General features: G+C 37.0%; 1 protein-coding gene across 3 annotated transcripts; it reads right to left on the bottom strand.

Annotated features, from left to right (window-relative positions):
• Window positions 1-59: 59 nt before the first annotated feature.
• Window positions 60-27,538, bottom strand: LOC132033304 (uncharacterized). 3 transcript variants are annotated; one of them, XM_059423250.1, is made up of 25 exons: window positions 27,376-27,538; window positions 26,107-26,681; window positions 25,902-26,026; window positions 25,708-25,802; window positions 25,379-25,603; window positions 24,810-24,897; window positions 18,286-18,337; window positions 15,605-15,670; window positions 14,874-15,028; window positions 14,411-14,481; window positions 14,105-14,299; window positions 13,983-14,021; window positions 13,445-13,552; window positions 10,311-10,400; window positions 10,059-10,134; window positions 8,992-9,088; window positions 8,836-8,905; window positions 8,088-8,264; window positions 7,878-8,000; window positions 6,020-6,103; window positions 3,148-3,332; window positions 2,812-2,950; window positions 2,659-2,718; window positions 756-842; window positions 60-520 (listed from the first exon to the last, which is right to left on the bottom strand). In XM_059423250.1, the coding sequence occupies exons 2-25, from the start codon at window positions 26,652-26,654 to the stop codon at window positions 413-415; spliced, it is 3,063 nt and encodes a 1,020-aa protein (XP_059279233.1). In that variant the 5' UTR covers window positions 26,655-26,681; window positions 27,376-27,538; the 3' UTR covers window positions 60-412. The 3 variants fall into 3 exon arrangements, with proteins under 3 accessions (XP_059279233.1, XP_059279239.1, XP_059279244.1); XM_059423256.1 differs by lacking the exon at window positions 27,376-27,538 and adding an exon at window positions 27,201-27,363; XM_059423261.1 differs by lacking the exon at window positions 15,605-15,670.

Here is a 27,538-nt window from a genome sequence, read left to right as displayed (position 1 = left end):
CACAACCGTCAAAATGATAAAGCAAATTATTCTTCGTTATCAAATTAAAGCAGAAAAGAAAAAAACATTTGTGATCTTTGGCATTTCATTGTTTTTCCCTTGTAACAGAGCAAGAATTACAAAATTGAAACTTTTTGTTAATACACATTGGCATTCTAAAGCCTGAATCTTCTATAGCTCTGTTCCTAACCTATCTCTGCCTGCTTTGTTACAAAATTACTTAACAAACCTTAAGCAGTAAAGCCACTCATCGAAACATTTTGGGGTAAAAAAAAGATATAGACCTTCCGAAAAAATTATACATTCATGGTTCTACCTAAACAATTCTAACGACGACGTACTCTGTTAACTTAAGAGTCGCAAGCCAAATGGTGGACTCTCTTACTACCTCCTTCGCCGGTTAATATTGGACTCAAAAGCCAAATGGAGACTTTCTCCTACTTCCACCTTCGCCGTACTGATCATTCCATTTTCTCAGCTCATTCATGCTTGCGGCATCATACGCAACTGATGGCCCCACCTGAGTATTGTGAACATGAAACAGTTTTAGAAAACCTAAAGGACACCTTCATGATCTTATAACAAACCAACTCCATGATGGAAACAGAGAGCTAATAAATAAGACCAACAGATACCATGCTTGCACCATGTAATATGAGTCCGTTAATAGCCCTTTGCACAAAATATTTACACTTCCACCCACTTTATCTCGAGACATAACGAAATCTAGCTTTTTAAAAGTTAAGATCATTTACCTTCGCTTTTGACTGAATAAAATCGTCTACAGTGAGCGGTCTTAACACTGGAATTCCATCTTTTCTACCTCCCAGTGATGATTCCAGCTGAAAAAATAAATAGGGAAGATATTAGAAGCAAGACAATTACAATTTTTCATCATTGATTGAAAAAGTAAAGGGCAGAATATCTCCGTCAAAAAGTTTCATTTAGAAAAAGAAATTCTTTGACAAGAAGAAACACGTATAAAGGGGGGCAATTCGCAGAATTACCCTTCTTTTGGGTTGGTCTTTAAATTTTGCCCCTCATATTTGAAATCTTTAAATTTTGCCCTTCGGCTAAAACGATAGGTTCCAAGTTCGAACCCCCATTGGATCAAAATTTAAAAAAAATTCGAAGGCAGAGTGTTAATTTTCCCTATGCCCCCACCGGCATATTATGTTAAGGAATTACCAAAGTTATGCCGGACCCGCATACTTATGCCTTATGGGCGACTTGATAAGTATGCCGGATCCGCATAACTTTGAATTCCTTCACAAGTTTATGCCGGATCCGCATACTTATGGGATTTTTAATGGGCAAACTTTTAGTTAAGCTTTTCTAAAAGTCTTTTATATTTTATCCCAATGGGGCGTACTTTTAGTTAAGGCATAACTAAAAGTATGCCCCATAAGGCATAACTTTTCCTTAAGACATAGACTTTGTTTTATAAGCCAAATTTGGTTAGTTCAAACTCCGCATATTGGCAACCAAATTGAACTTAACATCAGCAAAGCAGTAACGGTGGGAAAGAAACATATCATACATTGGCAGAAACAAAGCATGCTCATAAAAGGCTGATATTATTTTTATATTTTATCTACTGGTGCATCGTAGGATGTGTCAATTTGCACAACTTGGTAAGTGCAAATACTAACAGACCGAGATACATTTGCAACATTTTAAGACCAGAATATGCATTAAGATACATTTAGTTAGAACAAAACATCCACATTCTTTATTGGTTTGTTATGATTTACCGTCCGGTCCCATTAAAAGTTTGTCCATAAATATGGTCATTATCTTTAAGATAAACTTGTAAAGGAATTATCAAATATTATTGTTTCAAGTTTTGGCATAAACTTGTTAATGAATTACCAAAGTTATGGCCCGAAAAGATACTTATGCTAAGTAATATGGTGAACTAGGTATTCGGTCCGGCATATACTTTTTAATTCCAAAAATGTACATGGTCCGCATACACGCGACCCAAATCTTGGCTTACAATTTTTTTTTAAATTTATGTTCGAGCTAGGGTCGAACCCGTAACCTCATGATTGCGTGAACGCTCGTGGTTGCAACGCAAAGGGCAAAATTAAAGACCAAAGAATATGAGAGGCATAATTTAAAGACCACAAATATGAGGGGCAAAATTTAAAGACCACTCCAAAAGAAGGGCAATCCGCGCAAAAAAATGTATAAAGGGAGAACAAAAAGGCCATGTGGAATAGCCACCTATAATACGCAGGCCCAAACTTAATCATCCATAATTTATTCAAGTCCATGCAGGATGAGAACACTAAACTAAAGGAATACTCACCTAAAAATATGTGGTTCCGCAAAAGGAACATAACAGTGTACTTTCTCTACACATAACATGATTTAATTGTCAAAGTTGAGCAAAATATTCACTGTTTAAACAGGTAAAGATTTGGAGGAAACATTCCGACACCACTATGAGAGATCAAAGTGGAAGGTTCGAAAAGGAAGAAACAATTAACACATTTAAGACCAACCATAACTACAGTACCTTTCATGCAGCATCATAAGACTCATACGTGGCTATCCTAATATTGACCCACTTTCACAAGACGAAGGACAGGTCACTCCTTGAAAAAGTGCTAGATATTATTACAGCAATGATCAATTACAGATTGGACTTACCTCCTTCTCTTCTTCTAGTATCTCTTGAACTGGTCTGTAAGCTGCCGCAATGCACAGGTTCTGTAGATGATGCCAGAGCAAAAAAATTGGTGATGAACAAGTCGCAAATTAAAATATGCCAGCACTTAATAGTTTGACATGATAATCAGTTACCTTCAAATCACTCCCTGAATAACCGTCAGTTGCATTTGCAAGATTCTCATACGGGAAATCCGACTCCAAATTCTCCCGAGCAAGAATTATCTTTAGTATCTTTAAGCGATTTGCTGCATCTGGTAGGTCCACATATATCCTGCAAAATAACCACATACTTATTAGCAGCTTTACATCTAAGCCTATTTATGGTTTATCCTGTTAAGATAACATGAGTCCATTCTTGGAAACCGATCCATACTATATGCATGTGACGCCCCAGATTAATGAGGAAACATACAAATTTGTGGCTAGGAAGTTTGAGTGACCATTTAGTAAATTATAAGAAAAAGATACCTCCTAGGTAAACGACGAATAACAGCATCATCAAGGTCAAAGGGACGATTTGTTGCACCAAGTATAAGGATCCTCTGGTTCTCCTTTGATCTCAAGCCATCCCATGCAGCCATAAACTCATTCCGCATTCTTCTAGTTGCCTCGTGCTCAAATGAACCACCACGAGCACCAAGTAAGCTGTCCACCTGTTTTGATCCAACACACAATAACAGATGAAGAAAACACACTTGAAACATCTTATGTTGAGAAGCATGATCTCAGTTTTAAGAGAGGAGGAAGCATCCTGATTACGTGCTTCAGCTGAGCATTAATCCTATGCAAAGATTAAAAAAATTCGCCCAGTACTTGCTTTGTTTAGAGCACTTATATCTTGCATTTAAAGAGTTCTATATGACCGGGAACTGTTTTACTACTCAACATCTCCACAATCACATGACAGTGTTCTAAGTGAAATAGAAGTTATTAGAAGGATGTACTGTAAGTTTTATCCTTAACAAGATAATCAAGGACCCTACAGGTCTATACTTTCCTAAAGGAATTAGTTAAGCAACTACACAAATAGCACATGCTTCGTGTGATGCCAAAATGCATCCTAAGTCTGATATCCAAATAAAAAATAAGGTTCTGATTATCTAAGTTTTTACACATTGTCCAGCTTGTGTTCTTTCCTTCCATCTTCAAAGCTACTAACGAAATTTGATCCGTATTATTAGTGCCTGAAAAGTACTTCCTGTTTATACATGTAATAGCAGCAGACTTTTATGAATTCACGATAAAGAGTTAAATCATGTTTTTTAATATCTAAATTCTCCCGACAAGAGTGCAAATCAGATTTTACTTGAATGACACCTTCTAAAAAAGGTAAATTGACAAGGCTAAATATGAAAACTATATTACATCAATTAATCCAACTATGCCTTCATCTAAACTAGTCAAAGATAGGCTACATGTATCCACTATATCCATTAGCCTCTATCATCCCCCTCCCCCAATCTCATACACAATGAACACTGAAAGTAAATTGCAATATTTTCCTTTAAAACTTAAGTTACATGGATTCCTTTGGGGGTGTGCATTGGCTTAGGTGTTTGTAAGTATCCAATACGAGTACGCCAAGATTTTTACTACTTTTGAGAGTGTCTGACAGTGCCTCACTAAGAATGCAGATTCTTATTACACCTATTTGACATGTATATGCCAAGGCGAAAATGAAGGATCCATATGATCCAAACACAACATAAACCAGGTTAAAAAAACAGTTCAAGATCAGCACTTAAACCAATTGTGTGAAGTCTTCAAACCTTGTGATTACAATTTTGGACTGCATGAAAATTCCAGTCATTGGTTCTGACGTGCTGTTGTGAATAGAGAGGGCCCAGCTGAGGTGGACGACATGCCAGCACAAATAGATAATTTGGGAAGAGGCAAAAGGGTCAAAATATCAAATACTAGGCTTGCTAACTGTGATTGGAACCATGGTTTATAGTCTGTTACAATAAAGCTAGTAGAAGGGTGTGCTAGGCTATAAATAGCAAGAGTAGTGCAGCGCAGCAGAGCATTCTACAAGTTGATGGTTGCCTCTAATTATCTCTCATCTCCCATTCACTTTGTCTATTTCCTCATCCCCTTTTTAAGTTCTATCTTATTTCCTTGTAATTCCTTCCTGTTGTAATTCGTTGAAGCACTGTTTATCAACATATATTTCAGCTGTCGAGTATTACTGAATCTGTACGCTAAGCAATGGATTCTTATAGAAAGAACATAGCTATTATTGATAAGCTATTCTAACTCTTATTTCTGATTTACAAGGAACACCGAACACCAGTCAATAGGATACTTGATTAAAACAATGCTTGTCCCCTCTTCAGTTTCTACATCTCCCAGACACCACTTACATAAATAAAGCAGATGTATAGAAAATTCAAGATTGAACCAAAGCCTATCGCCATACTGCAGCATTTTATATATATATATATATATATATATATATAAAATTCCCTTATTGTATTTTGCAGCTGCACTGCATGCTACCCGCATTCAGAATTTAGACCTTAATAATTGATTTTGTCACCTAACTACCTAGTTTCATCTCATTGTTCCTCTATCATCTATCTAACTCCCTTTTCTACATCTCTATCAAAGGTCACTTTTTCTATATATTCTCTGTGTGTCTGTGGATTTGTTTTTTTTTTGTGTGTGTGTGTTGGGGGGGGGGGGGGGTCTAGGCCAGCTTGCTCACCTTGACTATTACACCGGGTACCTTGGATCCTCCACAAGTATAGGTATATCAGGTTGGTATCAGTTATTTCCCTATATCTCTACCTCTTAAACACACCCAAGCACAAAGTCATGTTTTCTGTTGCAAAACCGTTGAATAGAAGCTTTGGTTTTGACTGAAATAAAGCACCACCGGCCAAAATATCCAGACCTAACAGAGACACAACAAAGCTTAGGGGAGAAGGTGTGCCAAACCAGCAGAGGCGGTTTATGGATTCCTGTCATCACAGGTGAACTGAGCAGTTTGTGTCAAACCATTTTGGTCTGAGCTGTCGAATGATTGAACCATCACTGAAATTTTCGGCAGATGCTTTATAGAAAGCTGATTAAGTAATGGTTATACATTGATACAACTGGTCTCACCATGTCTCAAATAAGAAATGTTCAACATTAGACCTTCATGTAGTTTATGAACTATAAACAATCAAATGCAAGTCCATTGCTCCCATAATTAGAGGAATTAGCAGATAATCTTACAGTTCAAAATACATTAGTAACATAATGCTACACATGGAACTGATTAAGCAAACTAGGGTTCTGTCAAGAAGGTGAGACGAATGAGAAAAAGTAGCATCACATGAATTAGGAGTTTTACCTCATCAACAAAAATTATTACAGGAGCCAGCTTACTGGCAAATGAGAAGAGTGCCTTGGTAAGCTTTTCAGCATCTCCAAACCACTGCAGAAAGGAGAAAGGAGGTAAATATAAAACTAGTTCAATAAAGCTTAAGAGGAAGCAATAAAGCTTTCAGAAAACATGACCATAAGCAACATTGAAAAGAGACCCAACACACACCCTTGAGAGGAAGAGGTAGATTGGCAACAACAAATATGCCCCCAGGAAGTTGGGGTTGGCTAGATTGCCAACATGAATACTTATGTCGTCTTGATAGGCAGTAACAAGAACTTTATGATGTTAACATGATTAAAACAGAGTTCCAGCGATAATATACCTTCATATACTAAAAATTGCAAACTAAGACTAACTGTTACCGCAAACAACGTTCAAGTTACCACTAAACATCCATTCAGCCTTTTCTGAATAAACTACGGGAAGGAGGATGGAAATACTGATGAATCTAGAAAATTAAAATAAGACTCCTTCCTTTGTGCAATACAAACTAATTTCAGCCAGTCAATTCAAACAAACGAGTATTATGCCAAATAAAAGAAAAAAGTTGCAGCATACAGTAGTACTTGCAACTCTGGATTTTCCTTTAAGAAAAGTCTCTAACTAATAATGCCATTGCTATGATAAGATAAGCAAATAATAACAAGTAGTTGACTCTTATGCCAAGAACTTCAAAAAGGTAGGTGAACCCCAAAAAATGGCTAAACGGACATATAAAAAATGGCTAAACGGACATATAATCCAGGACAAAAGGAGCTTCTTGTTCCCTTATCATTCATTAAGAAGACTAAAGTCACCTTGTAGCTAAGACACTTATATCGTCTTCAGTTCATGAAAAGTTGGCTGCCAACTTGGTACTCCCTCCGGATCAAAAAGAGTGTCCACTTAGCTTTTTTCCTTGAGTCAATAAGAGTGTCCACTTATCAAATCAAGAAAGAATTAAACTTATTTTTCCAGGTTTGCCCCTATTAAGTGCTATGTGATCAAATCTCAATACCTATTTAATTAGGGGCAGTTTAGTCAAATTACCTTCTTTTTTTTTCTAGGAGTTAGTATTTACTTAAGGGGTGTGCAACTGGCTAAGGGGACACTCTTTTTGATCCGGAAGGAGTATTATTTAATGCTGACTTTAACATAATTTAGTTGTCAGAGCGTGTATGATGTGTAGCAAACAGAAGGGACACACTGGCATTCATTTTACACTTCTTAATTCCAGCAGTGATATCATGCAATTTGTTTATACATCCAATGACTTCGAGCAAAGATTTAAGTATTTGGAATGTTTGTTCAGATAATAAAATTAAAGCTGCTTTCATGGCTGTCATACTTTTTGAATTTTCCAGCAACGCTAATAATTGCAAGGCTACAGTTTGTCATGCCAAATATTTGCCTTCAGCAGGGATTTACCATCATTAATTCTATCCCATTTGCAGATAACAGGAGACTTGATTACCCATACTTTTTCTTAATTTTTGTATAAGTTTGTATTACACTGTTATACACTTTTCTCACAGGAAGTGTATAATATTGTATACCGGGTGTATAAACACTGTTGCAGAAAAAAAGTTAGCTATGCAGGAGTAAACTGAAAAATGGCTACGTGGGTGCAATGTGTTGTGTCCGGTGTATATTTTTGAAAAACTCCCTTCTTTCTGTTTAGTATAAACACATGTTAAAATCTCAGGTATGCTCAGCTCTAACTAAGAATTTTAATCTTTTCTGATGATGATAATAAGTTAATAACAAAAATCACAAGACAGTAGATTGCCCCAGCAAGATATAATGAATTGAAAACAAAAGACAAGTCATTTGCTCAACTTACCTTTGATGTAAGGGTTGACCCAGTAATACTAATGAAATTAGCCCCTGCTTCTGTTGCAAGAGCCTTAGCAACAAGAGTTTTTCCAGTTCCAGGAGGCCCAAAAAGTAAAATCCCCTTGCAAGGCTGATTTAGAAAAAAAGATAAAAATAACTAAACAGTATCTAAAACACCTTTTTTAGGAGGGGTAACTAGCAAGACGGACAAAAATACCCGCAACAGGTTTCCACGGGAGAAAAGCTCTGGTCTCCGCATTGGTAGGATTACAAGTTCATTCAGTGCCTTCTTTACTTCTTCAAGAGCACCAATATCATCAAATTTGACTCCGATTTCACCTGATGGAACGACTGCTGACACAAAGTTGTTCTCATACTCATCCTTGGCAAGATTCTGCAAATTTGAAAGTGATCCATGGTAATAAGCTAGATCCCTGACTATATTAATTTATAGGCAGACTATATAACTTTATGTTGTCCTAACTACCCCTGAAATTGACAATTTGATAGTCTCAACCCCCCCTGCACGCTGGTGTGACAGAGAGCGAATACACGCTCTTTTAGGTCCGTGGGGCGGAAGAAAATCGAAAAATCAACTTCCAAATGGAGTATTTTCCAACTTTTAATTAACATATAATCAAACAAAAAAAAGGGCAGCCCGGTGCACTGAGCTCCCGCTATACCCAGGGTCCGGGGAAGGGCCGGACCACAAGGGTCTAATGAAAAGGTAAAAATACATATTTTATTCTAAGAAATGCCATGTGGACAAAAAAAAAATCCATGTGGCAGCGCGTGTCACTTCCACAGGTTGAGTTTATCTAGGGGGATACTAAAATGTCTTGCTCAGGGGGTAATTAGAAATTAGGCCAACATAAAGTTCAGGTGTGCACTGAATAGAAGTCATCAAGTTAAGAGGGGTCCCAATCTTTTTCCCTATTTTATAGCATTAAACCAGGGGATAATACCTTAAGATTCTGTGACGGCTTTTTTGACATTGATTCCTGCTCCTTCAACCTCAAAATTGCGGTTTCAACGCTTCGCACGATAAACAGCAGAAATGAGCTTCAAGTTGTGCAAAACAAAAGTCGGTTTCACGTATAGAAAATTAAAAACAGAATTACCTTTCACGAGGCAGATACAATCTATCCCCTTTGATAGATGGATGGAGGCACGTATACAAGTAATGATTTTTGGCCCAACCAATAACTTTCTCAGCTTCTGCAGATGTAAGAAAAACGAAAGATTAATGCAAAACCTTTTAGCTTTCCCTCAAAATTTATGAAATTATGCTTTACATTCCCATATAAAGTAACAGCATTCTTTATTTTGATGCAGGTTCCTTCCTAAACTGTGTCCCATTTTAAATGACACTATTACTATTTGAGGAACCACACACCTTTTTCTTTGATGATAATTTTTCAACCATTTCTTAAATATTTTTGTTTTGATTCAATCATTTCTTACATACTTTCAATTATAAAAATTGAACTTCACAGTAATTTTAACAGTGTTTTTTAAAGCAGCCAAAAGCAGAAAACATGACTTCATGAGCCTTGACACAAATGAGAGAATTTAAGTGCACACTTCTACAAAGTGAAGTGTAAAATTCATGACTTTAAAAACTACCAAACCTATATGGACTTAGTACTATAGTGATCAAATTAAAATTAATTCAATATACAATATGATATTAATCCAACTCCTCAAACTGAAGAAGCAAAACACCAACCACTTCTCATCGGGATCACTTTTGCACGTCATTTCAAGCATATGGCTTCACCCATAAAGTAAAAACCCGTCGCTTTGCATCACAATAGTTCTTAATAACACTGATTTTTACATAACTGTAAAATTAGAGGAATCGTAGTTCTATGAAGTTTAGATGCTTTGACCCTGTACTTTGAACCATGTCACTCTTTTCTGGATGGAGAGTATAATTTTAAAGATAACTCCAAGAAACCATAATATAATCTCAATATTATCTAAACCTATATTTTCCAGATCTGCACTCCTATAAAACTGGAGAAAGCCACAAAAGTTGAATTCCAATAGAAGTATATCTATGACCAAGTCAGAGCTAATTCCAATAGCAGTATATCTATGACCAAGTCAGAGCTCAATCTATTCTGATTTTTTCAATTAAAATAATTACAGAACAATATATTCTGATTTCACACAAAACACTTACTCTGCTTTGTCAGAATTACATCATCAGTATTTAGATGCAACAAATCAATGCATGAAAGCTCGTGCTCTTCCAGAACCTGAAATATAGATAATTATAGTGATAAGTCCATCAATCAAAAAGAACCACCAACACAGAGACAATAAAATGTGCGACTAAATGAACATATAGAGGTACCGAACCATTTATTTAGAAGATCTTAAATAGAATAGAATTCAAACGAATACATCCAAAAGAACACATCTTTGTCCATACCTTGTACAATTCATTTAGATTACTACGAGCTATTACAATTCTCCTGTCTTCTTCAATCTGTTTATTAAATGTACTAAGAAGATCTTCCTCCTGTAAATAGGAAAACCACAGTAGGATGAGAAACCACCAAACTGAATGCAATGCTTTAGGTGATAAATGCATGACTGGAATAACTTGAAAGAATTATTTTCACGAAGGAGGCATCGAACAACAGCACAGAAAAAGTGCTGTGACAAAGAAAAATAATATGTTTTAACCTATTAGTGTCCCGAATGTCGAGCGTATGGAAGTAAGAAGTGTTAGTATGCACTCCACTCACACTAAGAGTAAGGAAGTGAAAGTCGCAATATCTCTCTTCTCTTTCCACCTAGCAAGATTAAAGCAAGAAGAACTACAAGGAGTGAGGTAGAGTTCCTGGTGCGGTCAGCTGGGAAGTCCTCCCATCACTTGACATGTAAAAGTCAGGGACATCTCTCTCTCTACACACTCACACACAAGTCTTACCATTTTCAGAATTAAAAAAAGCTATACATGGATCATTACTTTAAAAAGTGCTACTTATAGAATCACAGCATGCTAGCACCCGCATGGGTCTGCATTAGAGACCGAGAGATAGAGATGGAGTAGAGATAGTTAAAGACCAGCAACTCAAACAATTACTTCAAGGTGGGCTAGGTAATCACTCATCAATGCAAGGTCATAAACATCAATTATGCCTAACCATTTTACCATTAAAAAAGGCTATACATAGATCATTATTTTTAAAAAAGTTGATATTACAGATTCCATGCTGGCCATGCCTTGAATTGCTGTCCTTGAGCCGAGGGTCTACCGGAAACAGCCTCTCTACCCCCACAGGGTAGGGTTAAGGTTTGCGTACACACTACCCTCCCCAGACCCCACTTGTGGGATTATACTGGGTATGTTGTTGTTGTTGCATGCTGGCCACGGGTCTGCATGAGCGACCGAGAGACAGAGGTAGTGTGGGGATAGTTTAAAGACCAGCAACTCCAAAAACTTCGGTTTTAAACATCAACTATGCCTAATTCTAGTGTTCAACTGATTGTTACTCTGCACTAAATACTGAAATAAAAAAAAAAAAGAAGAAGAAGAATGAAAAAGGCCACCTCCTCAATTGGAGTTATATTATCTAGATTTATACGCTACACAATACAAGATATTTAGAAGAGAAGACAGGCAGAGACAATAACAGCCATCCAATATTATATCTTCTAATAATTCAAATGAGCTGGTTAAATGTTATGGAGCCCCGCTTATCTTTTTGTACTACTAGTCGCAGTTTTGCTCTTTAGTTTCTTGTCCTTTGATTTGTGTTACTATCTGTTGTTTCCTGTACTTCGATTTATCTTATTTATTTGTGGTAGCCACTGCTCCTTTTTTTTCAGACAGCTTTATCATGACTTTTTCGCTTCCGCTATTTTCATTTTCATACTGCTTTTAATTGCTTGTCCTTATCTAACCTTTTTTGCCTTGCTTGCTCTTGAGCCGAGGGTCTTTCGGAAACAGCCTCCCCACCTTCCAAGGTAGGGGTAAGGTCTGCGTACACTTTACCCTCCCCAGACCCCACATTGTGGGATTTCACTGGGAATGTTGTTGTTGAGCTGGTTAAAAGTTGAAGATCTTGATTGCGTTTTCAGTGTTCCACCAAGTTCAATTAATTGTACAACTTCAAACAGACTTTGGTACAGATAAAAATCCTATTAGCAACAGGCAGGCACAGATAATATATTTTGAGGTACTTCCCAGACTAAATCACCATCACTGAAAGAGAGGAAGAGAAAAGGGGTTGGGGGTTGAGATTTGAACCATCAAATTCTTGGGGACATGAATGCCAACTCCAACTCTAGAAATATTACAAAATAACATGATTGAGTAAGATAACAAAATGAAATGATATAACGCAACATTTCGTCTAGTTAGAAACTACGTCAAAGAGAAATTCAAATTTCACTGGAACAGAAATGACTTCAAAAAAATGTATGCCCAAACTAAAAATCATTAATATCGCGACTAAACAATTCCATATTTATGCTTCATTTAGCTTAAATGCACAGTTTCAAAAGAAAAAGGAAAATCTTCGATTAATACGAGAAACAAGTAAATTAGCAATGATAAGTTGTTTCGTTAAAAGAATAGGAAAACAACACAATAATTATGAAATATTATAAGCACTGCCACTGTTTCTGGTAACACACCACACACCCATAACATCTCAAAAGTTAGAGGAGGACATAATTCATTTGCTTTTGCACTGTCTGCCAACAGATTGTGGAGCTGCTTGGAATTTACTAGATAGAATTGGTGAAGTTTAGTAATGCTAAGGTTATGCTATTTAGCTGAACATATAAGGGAAGAAATTAAATATTGGAAATCTTACACAATTAAGGAATGATCTTTTCCAGACTCTAGGTATGGGGTATATATCTTGTTTCAGTGTCTTCCCTTTTGTGGAGCCTTGAAGCTACGCAAAGTTGTCTCTGTGTGACCTATAGGTCATGGGTTTGAGCCTTGGAGCCACTAATGCTTGCATTAGGATAGGCTGTCTACATCACACCCCTTAGAGTGCGGCCCTTCCCCGACCCTGCGTAAATGCGGGATGCTCTGTGCACCGGGATGCCCTTCTTAATGTCTTCCCTTTTGTCTTATCATTAAATATTAACCAAAGACAACAGACATGTCTCTTGGGGAACCTTTTTATAATTTGAAATATCGACAAACCTTTGGTTTGCGTAAAAAGAAACTTATACACAGAAAAATATAGCCTGCTAGCTGGCTCCCTGATATATGGATCACATTTAAGGAAATTTACAAATTGCGGAAAAACTAGTTTCCATATTACACTGAAAATACAACAAATGATCTCATTAACTAGCGAGATTGCAGAAAGATTTCCGATATAATTCTACTAAGGTTAAGAGGCAAGAATTTAGTACAAAATAAGACATGGCAGATGCGGTTTCTAAACAGATCTCCTCCCCCCAGTAGCTCCAGCAGCAGCCAATACATCTCTAATTACTATGAAAATCTAAGTACAGCACACAAAGAAAACTAACCTTTTAATAGTACCAGTTTCCCCAAAAAAAAAAAAAAAAAAAAAAAAGGAGAAAACTAACCTTTGGAGGATGAATACTCATAACATTAGAGAAGAGCTTATGTATATCATCATCTACAGAACGTTTTGTCGCTCTTAATCCCTCCGTTAGTCGCTTCAGAGAAAGAGGCTGCAAACAAAATATTGGAAAACCTAGTGAATAAAATATTGGGAAAATACATCGACAAAATGTAACAAATTCAGGTAAATATGACAAAACCCAATTTACAAGGAAATCATAGATGAAGCCTCCTATAGATGATAGAGTAAAAGCCAGTGCACTTGAAATGAGATATCAAGGACGAACTAGGATATGATTTTACAGCATGACCAGCTAGTCACCAATACGTAAAGAAATTGAATTCAGCACTTAGTCACTGAAACATCAACTATTTTAGGAAGGTCATCATTCAATACCCAACTCATAAGCAGCTACAGCCAATATTCAGATGCCACGATGATTTATGTCATGAAGTACCCATCACACAACAGAAAACAAATGGTAGGACCTTAAAATGTTTAGACAACCATATAATTTGACTAAAGATCACGAGCATTACCAACTTCGCAAGGCGGCCCAAATTGGGAAGAATCATGGTCTGTTGATAGACAAAAAGAAGTTAAAACGCAAAATGAAACCCAAAAGAGTCCAGGAATAAAACGGGTAAATTTATGGACTTACAAATTTCTCTTTTTCTTTTGACCCTGTTTCAACCTTGTTTCGACCACAGATCAAGACAACAGGTCCTGATAATTGGTCAAACATTTCTTGCACTTTGTGCACAAACTCTTTCCTATTTGCCTTGGAAACAGCTCTAGACAGCCATAAAGAAGAATCTGGAAAGTACACAATTATAGGTTGTGCAGACTTCAAGACCTACACACAATTAAATTAAGTCTCAAAAAAGGATAGAAAAGCTCGAACTTGAAATCAATGTGGTAAAAGAACATAGAGACTACTGATCAATTAAGTGATTAACCATCATACCTCACATAGTACCTCCATGGCAATGTAGCAGTCTTCAGCCTGAGCATCGAGATCATGTTCAATCTCGTTGGCTGTAAACAAAGGAGACGGTTAAAATTTTAATTTTTTTTAATTATGCATATATGTTCAAACATAAAGTACCAGTGTACCTACTCAATCTACAGACAAAGTGTTAAATCTTGGTAATTCAATACAAATAATTTATTTATCACAAACAAAATTCATGTTGAGTAGCCCATCCGAAAAAGATAAAAAGTTGACAAGTCAAATAAAAGTCTCCTACAAATATTATTATGCCAATTGCTTGTCATCTATTAAGACTGATAGTTTTTAGATCATCCAGCCTGAAGTCACAATCAGCAGCCGACAAGTTATACCAGAACCAAATTATATCTTTTTTTTATTGAGTAAATAAGATGACTTTATCACCAATTTCACTGCAATCCAGGTGAAGAATACAAACCAGGAATCCAGTATATTGATGGTTTCACATCCTGTGCTTTGGGTTTCTCGTCTTTCTCTTCTTCCGTGGTTTGCTTTTCACTAACATCAAAAATTACAGCAACCTGATCACCATTCACCTCATATATCTCACCACGTTGACCACTGGACATGGACCTGCAAAAGCATACCGGATGTAACAACTTACATTCATACCTCCGTTAAACATGACATTCAAGTAACTCTTTACTTGAATACCTTTAAGGCAGATACATTTGGAAAAAACATTAACTACTAAATAGATGGTTCAAATGTAAATTTAAAGCGTTTTAAACCTCTTAAAAGAGCTAGGTGCATAGATATTGGCTATAACATTGAGAATAACAAACAAATAACAAAAATAATCAGGACAATGACAATGATGGCGACAACAAAAGCAGTGACAACAACAACTTATTCCACTGCAGATGCCTAGACCCAATGCAGAACCTTCATACTTCTCTCATATCTTAGATATAAAACCGAGAGCTTGCACTAGCCCAAGAACATTGCACTATATCACTATGAAGATCAGAAGGACATTACGAGAGGCCAGAAGGAATTCTGGTGGATGATGAGCAAAAATGCCCCACCACCATCCCAAATATTCTATATCTTTCCAGTGAGACGGAACGTCAAAGATACAATCATGCGTCCAAGCACCAAATGGAGAAATATTTTCTCCATAGCACTTGTCACGACTTACCAACCCACCTTCCATGAATAACAGTGTAAGCATTTGTCGGACCAGCAGAAGTAGGTATCGTCCCCAATAAAATCCTGTGAGAATTGGAGTCAATTACTAAATGCCGCTTAATCAAGTTCACATGGGTTATGTTAATGCTAAGACCTCCGCTCTACGACAAAACTCTCAGCTCTATAAGCAAGCAAAGTACGGACAGGAAAGCAAAAAATAAAGCTGCATGACTTTCTGAGAGTAACAATTTCTTAATACAGCGATAAGACACCCAAGATTGTTTTAAGTACAGTAAAGAAAATGAACGAGTAAAGACTGCTTTCTAACTCCAGTTTTTAGTAAAAAGAATGCTTTCTAACTCGTAAGCTTTAAACATGATGCACCTCCTAATTCTTTATCACTTTCCTTTTCCCTCTCTTTTCAGTTTCCTACAAAAGCAAATCCATAAAATTCAAAGAAATTCAGATATCCATTTAAAGTTGGCCAACTCCAACAATTTCCATCAATATGCAACAATCTATTTATACTGTTTTGGACTTGCTATGATATCTGTTCACCAAACGAACACCACATTCTAATATTTGTGCCCTAATTGCCACTACTATATATAAGGGGCATCTGAAGTGTGAAGCACAAAGCATGACAAATACTTCAAAATAATCTGCTCCTAGGATCAAGAATGAACTGGCAGTATATTTGTTGTCAATCAAATTTATGTAGGACATTATTAAGCACTAAAACTCATATTGGAAGAAAAGGAAGCTGATATTTTTTTTATTTTTTTTTGAACAGGAAACAACTAAAGCTGATATTTCATCTTATTAACAATGTATTCTTCCACGTATAACACTGTGAAACGAGAGATCATATATAAGATTGCATTCAGCTTCAGATTGGGAAAGGATAGTTCAAAGGTGACACCACAGAATAGGCAGAAGGATTGTTTTGCAGGATAGTGTGCTTAGGGCCTAAAAGGGTCTTCACACATTTCTTTGTTTAGAGCTTTTACTTTCCTTGTTACATCTTCTCTACTAGGGAATTGAGGAAATTTCCTCCTCCGTGTTCTTCATTATCTGTTGTGTGAATAATTTTTTTTATTTTTTTTTTTTTTTTAAAAAAACCCCTCCCTAGGAGCTCCCCCTTTTTGCTCCCTTTGTGACTCGAACCCACAACCTCAAGGCTGGAGGCGAAGGGTGCTTAGCATCTGAGCAACCTTTTCTTGTCTTTTTGGGTGAATCATTCTTTCAGAGAGTCGACATCTTAGCAATTGACGGGAATTTAGCCCGCATCTGATCCTAAGAGCAGCTAGGATTTCCAGAAGATGTCATCATTTGATGATAAATAAAAAGGAATATGAAAATTCAAGTGCATGAAACTGAAGCAGCTACTTTCGAAGTAACAGAACGAGAAGCAATGATTGGTACAATTCGATCCTTCTACATCCAAATCTTAATTTGTGGAAAGCCTTGTGAATTGCTACGCTTGTTTGAGCCTATCAGCTGTTGCCCGCCAGTTAGCGGAACTTTTCCAATAGTACAAATCACTACCCTTCACCTCTTTCTGTCTACAAAGGTACCCTTGAGCCAAACAACATAGCAGTCTTCTGGATCAGGAGTTAACCAACAAAACAAATCCAATAGATAGGTCATAGGTTGGTCAGTTTGTCTGATTTGGTTAAACTTAAAAGCAGATTCTACCCTCTTATTCTAACATCAAAAAAGTCATTGTGCTAGTGTATTCAAGAATCGCGGGAATTCTTAAGAATTACTACAATGTTGCACATGTGAGCAATGCTGGCTACATTCTTTTTTTAATGAAGTCTTGTTGTTACATTCCCCTAGCCAGGCACATCCAAGATCTGACCCGGAAGTGCGGATCAACTTCCAAGTAGAAAAATAGAGGAGAAATACCATACAAAGTTATATACAAATCACAACCCCCAGAAAAGAAATATATCATTATAATGGTCAGAATAGCTTATCAACAACTTGTTTTGCGTTTGATCTATGCTTGATCAAAAGATTAAGCCCGCCTAGTTTAGCACTAGAGAAACAGTAACAAAAAAAATGATTGTTCAGTAGTCTAATAAGAAATTCAGAAGACAGGGAATTTGGATTCTTCCTAGCAAAACTATATGTTCTCAAGGTTTAATTATCGCTGTCCAAGTCTAAGATATGACGCGACAGTAAATTTATGATTTTATTTTTGATGATGGACAGCAAATCTACACATAACCCGCTTTAATACTACTCTTTTCGCTCGGAGTTAACCTACCAGCTCAGACAGCTTATTGGATTATTGGTTGCTAATTAAAAGCTTAAGCGTAAGTTTTTGGAAGCAGAGAACTCAAAGCCTAGATGATTATGCAACAATCCATAACTTCCCAATGGGAGGAGAGGTATTACAGGCACTTCCGTCCTCTTTCTTAAAAATATTTAAACTCATAAAGGGTGTAAGCCTGTAACAAAAGTTGGAGGGAAACATGAAAGCACAAGTTAATGCAATGGGACTCTTGAAAATATAGATGAACTGCCTAAGAAAATTGGAAAGAAAGATTAATCCTGTGGATGCAGCACACCTGAATAAAATTTACAAGCTAATTTGCAGAAAGTTACGACTCTTGAAGCAGTAAGATTTTGATTATTTAAGATTCTAAGAAAACAAATACTTGAGAGATGTGCCACATAAGGCCACTAACCTGTTATCGGCTTTAACAACACCAGAAGGTCCAGTATATTTTACTCGATCCCCTGTATGTAGATTAAAATGTAAATATAAGAATGGAAACTACCGTCACAAAGTAAAAACAAATACTCCTCAAAAGATTTGTAAATATTGCAGCTATCCAAATTGAAAATCACGTTTGCTGTTTCAAGCGTCAAACTCAAAATATATTGCACTGAAGCTCCCAAATGATTTTTTATGATTATCAATCATCTTCCAATTGAGTTAAAATTGGAGAACTTTGCTTTTAGTCCCTAAAGTATCGACAGATTCTGATCTTGGTCCTTGGGAATTGATTTGTTTTGATTCCTATTAATGTCAATCTTCAGAGACATAACGAATTATCAAGTGCTAAACCGTCTACTTTTTGATAAAGTGTGCTTAACCATTTGCTTATCGATGCGTTATGTTAAACTTGTATTGTTAATCCATATTTGAGGAAAATATAATTCTAGAAATAATCTAAATATAACATATTTCCCATAAAGGAACCAAAATGACACATCTTAGTTAACTGAAGGTTAAATGTTCTTAGCCAAATGTTGCAAGGACCAAATTAAAAATTTATCAATTTTCTTTTCTTTTCTTTTTTTTTTTTAATTTAAAAAAAAAAAAATCAACAACTGAAGGACTAAAAGTGCAATCATCCCGTTGGTAGACAATTTGGCGGGAGAGAAATGACAGATGTTTTGAAGACAGAATTAACATCATCCAGAAAGTCAAAGGAAGATGCATTGCCACAATTTATTTTTGGTGTAAAGAACATTGTATAGAAGAAGCTGAACAGTTGGTAGATCTTTTAGTTTCTTTGTAAGTAGCCTAGGCTGTTCTTAACAACTTTTTGGAGGTCTCCAGCATGTCCTTAATGCTGAGGAATACAACTTTACCAGTTTCAAAAAAAAAAAAAAAGCGCAATTATCCCGTTAAAAGCTTTCTTCAATGGAAAGGTCAAATATCATGAATATATCCAGAACCAACATAACAAATAACTGCCACAATCACAAACTACCGATCTCTTACTACTACTACTACTACTACTAATAACAATGGTTTGGAAGGCAAAAGTGTGAGCAAGGTGAGGTAAGTTGTATGCCTCAATGAGTGACAGACCTTTTTTTTCTTAATATCTTCAGGAGTAATCAGCTTTCAATGTAGTAACAGAGGAAACAGAGGGGAAAAAAGCATAGTAGCCATAATGAGTACTATCAGTGGATTAATGGGGGTTCTGAGAGAGCATAGAGGTGTCGGACATTAACCTTTCTTGACAATCCAAAATGGTTTAAGCTAACAAAACCACCTCTTGTTAATCAAAACTTTTTTTTGAACAGAGTTAATCAAAACTTTGAAGAAAACAACCCCAGCGAGACAAAAAATTACATATTTTCCTATTTATACATCTGGTGTGCTGACTACTGATCTACGAAGTATTAAATATCTTTTTTTTTATTTATACTTTTGATATAAAGAAAGAGTACAATATTGTATATAGTTGGCCTGATTAAATGACTGATTCCAAAGCACCACTACTTTGTCCGTATTTTTGACACACTCAAGTGCGTCATCAATGAAAAATCTTTGATATATCAAAAAGAAAAACGACTCAAGTATTGCATACACCTCACATCTGAGTAGTGCTATAAGGTGAACACAGAACCCTTGACAAAGGTTCAAAACTTCCCAAATTCCTTAATCTTCTCATGTTGCAATATATAAGAGTACTCCTTAGCCTTTTCTTTCTTTCTTCCTTTTCTTTTGTCATTTTACTAGCGTCTACACTTTCATCCATCACCTGAAATGCATTGTTTCCTATCCATTCTCTATTTGCCAATCCTAAACATTATCACTAGTTGCTTCTTATCACCTTCATGACTGTCCATTCCCCACATTTCTTCACCAATGAGTTTCCTGGCTAGACTCAAGAGAGTACTCTCCCATCTCACATGCCTCTCAAAATCAAGATTGTTGCATGTCCAAATCAGTACCACCACACTTTCACTGTTTTGGGTGATCTTTCCTTTTTCCATTAAAATGGGAGATCTATTGTAGTTTCAAATAGGAGGCCTATTGTCACTCATTTGTCACATTAGATAGATTGGACTTAACAACCCAAATTACAACAAGAATTGATACGACTTGCACTACTTCTAGAACCAAACTGACCAAATCAAGCAATATATTACCTCTGCAGTAATGAGGTTCTGAATTTTCGCTCCCTCTATCCTAATCAATACCATATCTTTCTATTCACTCATCTAAAGGAACTAATGAATTCACTTCCCTTCTATTATATGTATATATAAACGTAGTAGTGGTACCTTGAGCAGCTTGCCGCACTTCCTATCCCAGCGGACATGATATTCTCCCCACCAGTACAAGAATGGGTAACTCTATCAACCAAGGAAGGGCAAATGGGACTAAACTTTTTTCGCGTATGCTAGGATTTGAATCCTAGTCTCTCATGGCCTTCATCCCTCTTCATCAATCGCCAAGCTACATCCTTGAGTGCACAGTTTCTTTTCCAATATAATATTGGAAGAACTAAAGATTTATTTTTCCGGAATCAGAACTGGAGGATTATTATTATTATTATTATTATTATTTTTTTTTTTTGAAACTGGTAACTTTGTATTCCTCAGCATTAAGGGTATGCTGGCCACCTCCAAAAATTTACACTTTACTTGAAAGAGAAATACTTACAGTAGTCCTAAAAAGTCCACTAACTGAACTTCCTCTTCTACATATTGTTCTTTACACCAAAAACTTAATGAAGTAATGACCTTCCATTGGATCTTCTGCAATGAACTTTCTCTGCCCTTAAAAATTCTGTCGTTTCTTTCCTTCCAAATGTTCCACCAGATGCAGACAGGAACTGTTTTCCACCAAATCTTCTGACTCTTGCTCCCTCCCCTTCTTATCCAACAGCTTAGAAGGTCTGCAGTGTGTTCAGGCATAGTCCAATTCACCTTAGCCAAGTTAATGAACAATGCCCAGGCTTGTGCCGTAACTTTACAATGAAGGAAAAGGTAATTGTTTGTCTCTAAGGCCTCCTCGCATAATGTGCATCTTGAAGCAATGTTAATTCCTCTTTTCTGTAGTGCTTCATGAGTCAAACAGGCTCTCCAAGCTACCAGCCAGGTGAAACACTTCACCTTAGTTGGTGCCACACTCTTCCAAATGGATTTCCAAAGTCCTAGTGTCCTCCCTGAAATTTCAGTCAGACCCTTGTTGTACAATCTGTTCACAGAGAACAGTCCATCTTGATTGTGCTTCCATGTCAATTTATCTGGCTCAAAATTAGTTCCTTAAAATCCACCAATTACTGTCAGTAGTTCTGCTACCCATGCTATTTCCCAATCATTTAAAAGTCTTCTGAAAACTAAATTCCAGCCGCGGGGAGACCACATCTCCTCTATTGTACTATCTGGATTTGTGCTTATAAAAAATAAGCTAGGAAACAGTAATTGTAATGTCCCCTGTCCACACCAATTTTCCTTCCAGAAAAGAATCTCGTCACCCCTACCCACCTTGTAGTTAACATTTGCCTTCAGAGCCAGCCAGAAAGCTCTAATGGTCCTCCACACCCCCACACCATAGGTATTTATCACCTCATTTGTACACCATTTCCCATTTTGGCTATACTTATGTTGGATCACCTCTTTCCATAGTGCCTGATCTTCCTGATTATATCTCCATAACCACTTCATGAGTAAGCTTTTATTCTGTAATTTTAGGTTCTTCACCCCCAATCCTCCATGCATTCTGCTTTGTTGAACTACTTCCCAATTTACCAAGTGGAACTTTTTTCCTCATTGTTTCCTTGCCATAGAAAGTTTCTCCTTAGAGGGTCCAAAGCCTTAACCACCTTGCTTGGGATAGGAAATAAGGAAATCACATATGCTGGCAAAGAATCCAAGACTGAGTTGATCAAGATGAGTCTTCCTCCCAAGGATAGGTATTGAGATTTCCATAGAGCTAGTTTTTTTTTTTTTTTTTTTTTATTAAGCACCGGGTGTCCGAGTCTCTTTGAGCCCCGACTAATCCCGGGGGTGCACAGGCCCTCGGCAAGGAGTTTCCCGCAAGTGCACCTCGGGTAATTCAGGGTTTCCCCGGTCCGATGGCCCTCAGGGTTTCCATAGAGCTAGTTTCTTTTCAATCTTCTCTATGATGCCATCCCAGATTTCCACCGCTTTATGCATTGATCCCAAAGGCATTCCAAGATAAACAGTAGGCAAATTCTCAATCTTGCAATTCAAAATGCTTGCAAGCACTTGGATCTGCTGCACCTCCTTAACTGGGAAGATACTGCTCTTCCTCCAGTTGATTTTCAGCCCAGAACATGCTTCAAAAACCACTAGTATCACCCTCAAATGGCAGATCTGTTCCTGATTTGCCTCACAAAAAACTACTGTATCATCAGCATACAATAGATGGGAGATTTCCATAGCCTCATTAGCCCTGTTTCTCACATTAAATCCTCTGATCCAGCTATTTTGAGAAGCAATTCTCATCATGCTGTCCAAGCCTTCCATAGCTATAATGAAAAGGAAAGGGGATAAAGGGTCCCCCTGCCTGAGCCCCCTTTCTGCAGGAAAAAAATCACTTACACTAATCTATTAGATTTGTTGTTAAAAAGATTTTGGTTATAATTTAAATTTTAAACAAAGATAATTTTATCCTTGGCAACCAGGCTACCTTCTCCTAATGGTCACTGCTCACACCCCTTTCCTAGGCCCCATTCCCGACGCAGGGAAGTCCTCTTATTTCCTTAGTAACTCCATTCCCCAACAAAGGAAATCCTTCAAGTCCTTTACAGTCCTTTCTCCACATGACCACCTCTTCAACCTCGCTTACATTGCCCATTCTAAAACTCAATGAGTAATATCTTTTTCCAATCAAAATGCAAATCTTAAAGTGAGAAATTTTTGAAAATGCAAGTGATAGTGGAGTGACCTATTACCCAATCTTGATGCGAAGGAAAAGTGGACCAGATTCGAGTATGTGCTGCTTGGAAAAACCTTATTCATTCTTGATAATCTTATTCTACTATATTCTCCTAAAAATGGAAAAGTAACCAACAATTTTTTTTTTTTTGAGGAAGCAAAAGTAACCAACAATTAATTCCACATGTTCCCTCAAAAAATATTGTACATATACATTTTCTACTTTAATATTTTTTCAACCAAAACATGAAGTCTCAATTTGTGACCGAGGGAGCATGACAACCACTTTTTCCGAGGGAGCATGACAACCACTTTTTTTTTTCTATGGCGTAATTGGGAGTGAGGCCAAACACTAGTCATTCGTTATACCCTTTCACTAACTAATTAGTTGATTTGGTTGAATAACATGTAAGCATGCCCATTCAACTCTTTCAAGTACAACACATTTACCCATCTCAGGTTGCCGCTACAAAGTAGGCACGACAACAAAACAAGTGTGTGTCCAAATCAGTTGGGTAAAGAACAACAAACAAATTGCCCTCAGAGCTTTGATCTAATGTAAGAGCACAACTTGTGCATACGGGTTTGAACCCTACGATACACAAAAGGATGGTATTTAAGTGTAGAAGGGTATAGGGGCGGGCCCACCATCCATCGATTTTTGAACTGTGCGCCACTAACCCTCATTCCTTGATTATAAACAACAAATAAAAAACTGTTGCTTTTGTTGACAAATATAGCTCATTTAAGAAACTCTTAAGCACAAAAAGAGAGAATCTATAAAAAGGTAATTATCATGGACAACGGGGTGAAATAGCTTGACAATGAACTTACTAAGTTGTTCCTAGAAAACTGAAAAGAGAACATGTTTGAGACTTTTTTGCACCCAACAGTATGGCCTAGTGGTCAATGAAGTGGGTGAAAACCTTAAAGACCAAGTTTGAAATCCCAGCAGAAACAAAACCGCTAGATGATTTCTTTTCCGTCTATCTAAGCAAAATAGTAGAGGTGCACGGCTAGGAGGTAGTAGGTGTGTGGCTGAATAGTACTGCTACGAGGTAGTAGGTACGTGGTGGAATAGTCGAGGTGCACACAAGCTGCCCAGACACCATCGTTATGGGAAAAAAGGATGAATTGAGACTTTTTTATGCCACAAATATCTACAAATCTTTTGATCACTATCTTCTAGAAACTATCATGGAAAGCTAGGGCAAACATGAACCATTCCAGATCCGCTTGACCATTTCTCATAGGCATTGGTTACAACAACATACCAGTATATTCCCACAACTGGGTCTAGGGAGCGTGGACGAATTTCACTCCCCTTCGGCTTGCCAGCAAACCCAGGATCCATTTTTCTCATAGGCGTTGATTAAGTACCATAACTAGAATACTAACAGAAGAGGCAATGAATTTTTAGCAAATAAAGCTCAATGTGAGGTTAAAGAGAACTGAAATACTGTAAGAGATCAGTTTCACGAAAACAATAAACCAAACACACAAAAAAACCATGTTACCACAGCCTATGGGGAATTCTACTGAAAATAGCACTTCATACCTTTTTTGAAGGGCCGTTGAGTTTTCTCTGATTGATCAACAGCCTCTGAGGTTGATTCGGAGGAACTTTCAAGTTCTCCAGAAACTCTCTGCAATCCATGCAATGTTTAAAATCAAAACCATGAGAAATCCATATAACATCTATACTGATGGATTTCTAATTACTGACATGTTGAAGAAATCGGTAACAGTCTAAAATATGGATGCAATCTCAACCAGGGCATATTGCATATAATAATGATTCATGAAGGTGTTCTCAAAAAAAGTTATATGATATTCATTGGAAACAGAGAAAATAAAATATTACAATTCAAACCCAATTCTCCAACCTACTCCGAACTCCCACCTATTGGTGACTCTTACGAAGAGTAGTCAAGGAAATATATCCTATTCCCTTTTCATGGATCATCTTATTTATACATTTTGGCCTAATATTCCTACTCCTCAACCAATTGAATTACCAAAATTTTTTTTCTATTTACCCAGATGTCGACTTCATTACGTTCACCCATTTCCGAAATTCGGTGTCTTCTTGTTTCTAGATATAATTTTGGAAACTTTCAGATTTACCTTCTCAAAGTCTTCAAGGTTGAATGGAATAAGTTTTTCTAAAGCTTCCACTGATGCCTCAACATCAACATCTTCCTCACTAGCTTCTGACTTTGTCTCAGCACTGCTTGTCCATTCTTCCTCGTTACTTGCATCATTTGAATCTTCCATTTCAGAATCCGAAGTACACTCTTCACCTGATTCCACATCTGACTCACTTTCAGATGAGCAATCTTCACCAAAGTCCTGCGCATAAGTAACTTTAGGAATATATGGGATAAAAGCATATTGCTGTTTCATGTAGAATCAAAAGGAATCAACAATAAAACCAATATATATAAGTAGCTTACATATGGAGCTAGAGTGCTGCTATCAAGCACCAGTAATGGTACTTTTAAATCTCGAGCAAGTGTTCGAACTAGTCTTTCTCGATAAAGCTCAGTCCCTGCAACATCATCAAGAGTTCAGCGTGCTTTCTTTCTTAACAAGCAGTAATAAAAAGGTACATTTGTCTGAAATCTCATACCAGTTTAGAAAACTCTACCTGGTATACTCTGAAGCAGGATTCTCCCACTTGAAGAACTCAAGCGGCCACCATAAGCCTCAGTAACTTTCTTATGCTTTAAATGGGATGCTACACACTCCACCAATACATTTTTTGTATGTTCACTGCAAGGTTGTTGACATAAATTAATCCAAAATAGAAACTCGGCAGCAAGAGAAAATAGATCCGAAAGGCAGGAACTCACTGGATATAATAAGGAAATGTATCCCATGACAGAGCTATTTTCTCCCATGGAACAACCCTCCGTAAGAATTCATTTTTGAATCGTTCTCGTCTACTCAGGAAAGGTGATTCTTTCTTCTTACTCTCTATAGACAGCTTTTCATTCCGGAGCCACTCCTTCTGCTCTTGCTCACCAAGTTGAGTATGTGCATCACAGTGTCTCACATTTTTTTCCTTCCGGACTGTTCCCTTATCACCATCTCTCGTGTGTACACGTTTATCCTCACCACCATCACCTTTAGAGCTAAAATACCTTAAATGTGTCCACCTCCAACTTGTAGGTGAACTCCTCAACAACCTTATATTCCCCCGTTCTGAAGCAGTCTGTACCGACTTGGATGTATCTAACAAAGCTCTTCCTATCACACCGCCTAGAGAGTTGCAGTGCAAAGGTATCTGTGTAACGGTTGAAGTTTGTGCGGGGGAGTAAGTTCTGTAGCCAGAACTGACATAATGGTTAAATACAAGATTCCATCTTTGGTTGTTGCTTCTTATTCTCCTCACATACATTGCAACTTATTAAAGGTATAATAATACCTAATATCAAGCAAAGTTTACAGGATTAGTCCACAATTATCTGACAGCAAAATGCAAACATGCTATTTTCCCCCACAAAACAAAAATAGCTTCATACTGCTTTTAGCTGCAAAAGAAATCATATTTCTTCTCTCTGAACCTTATTAAAACAATTTATCATATGAAATAAACAATTAAAAGTGATCAAATTCCTAATAGATGGACACAAAATCAAACAACAAAGCACCTGCAAGAAAAAGAATGGTGAACACAACATAAAATAAGACTCACAAGAAGAGTGGATTCACAAACACAATACAATATTGCATTTTTCAGTTACTATTATTTTCTCAAAAGTTGGGGGAGAATAGGCCTACTGTTGAGGAACTGGGGGATCCAGAAAACCAATATAAAGAAGAAAATCTATTAGAATGAATCAAAAAGACTCATTCTTTAACATGCCCAAGAGTAAAAATTCAATCTTTTGATAATTAGAATGCAAAATAAATGTGTGAGAAGCCAGTGAAACAAAGAAGAGACCTTTTTTGTTTTTGTTATAATGTTGAAAATAACAAGGTAAACTCAGAAAGCAGTGGCCATAGGGTGGGGGAAGAGGGACATGTTTGTAGAAGAAAAGGCAGTGAGTTGTTTGTAGGTAAAAGAGAAATAGGGATGACCCTTGAAAAGGGGAAGGTGATAGAAGGAGAGAGATTACCGTTTATGCTAAAGAGGTAACCTAGGTGGAACTTGCTTCTCCCATGTGTGTGTGTGAGTGTGTCTCTTTGCAAACACCAGAACTGTCTAACAAACAACCATCCCCACGTTTACCCACTTAGGCTTATGGCCCAATAAGGTTTGAGGGGCATGAAAGTTGGGGA

Source organism: Lycium ferocissimum, chromosome 2 (genome assembly GCF_029784015.1).
Source record: "Lycium ferocissimum isolate CSIRO_LF1 chromosome 2, AGI_CSIRO_Lferr_CH_V1, whole genome shotgun sequence".
NCBI classification, from domain to species: Eukaryota; Viridiplantae; Streptophyta; class Magnoliopsida; order Solanales; family Solanaceae; genus Lycium; species Lycium ferocissimum.
The sequence above is the reverse complement of the archived record's forward strand: the minus strand, read 5'-3'. Positions and strand labels throughout refer to the sequence as shown.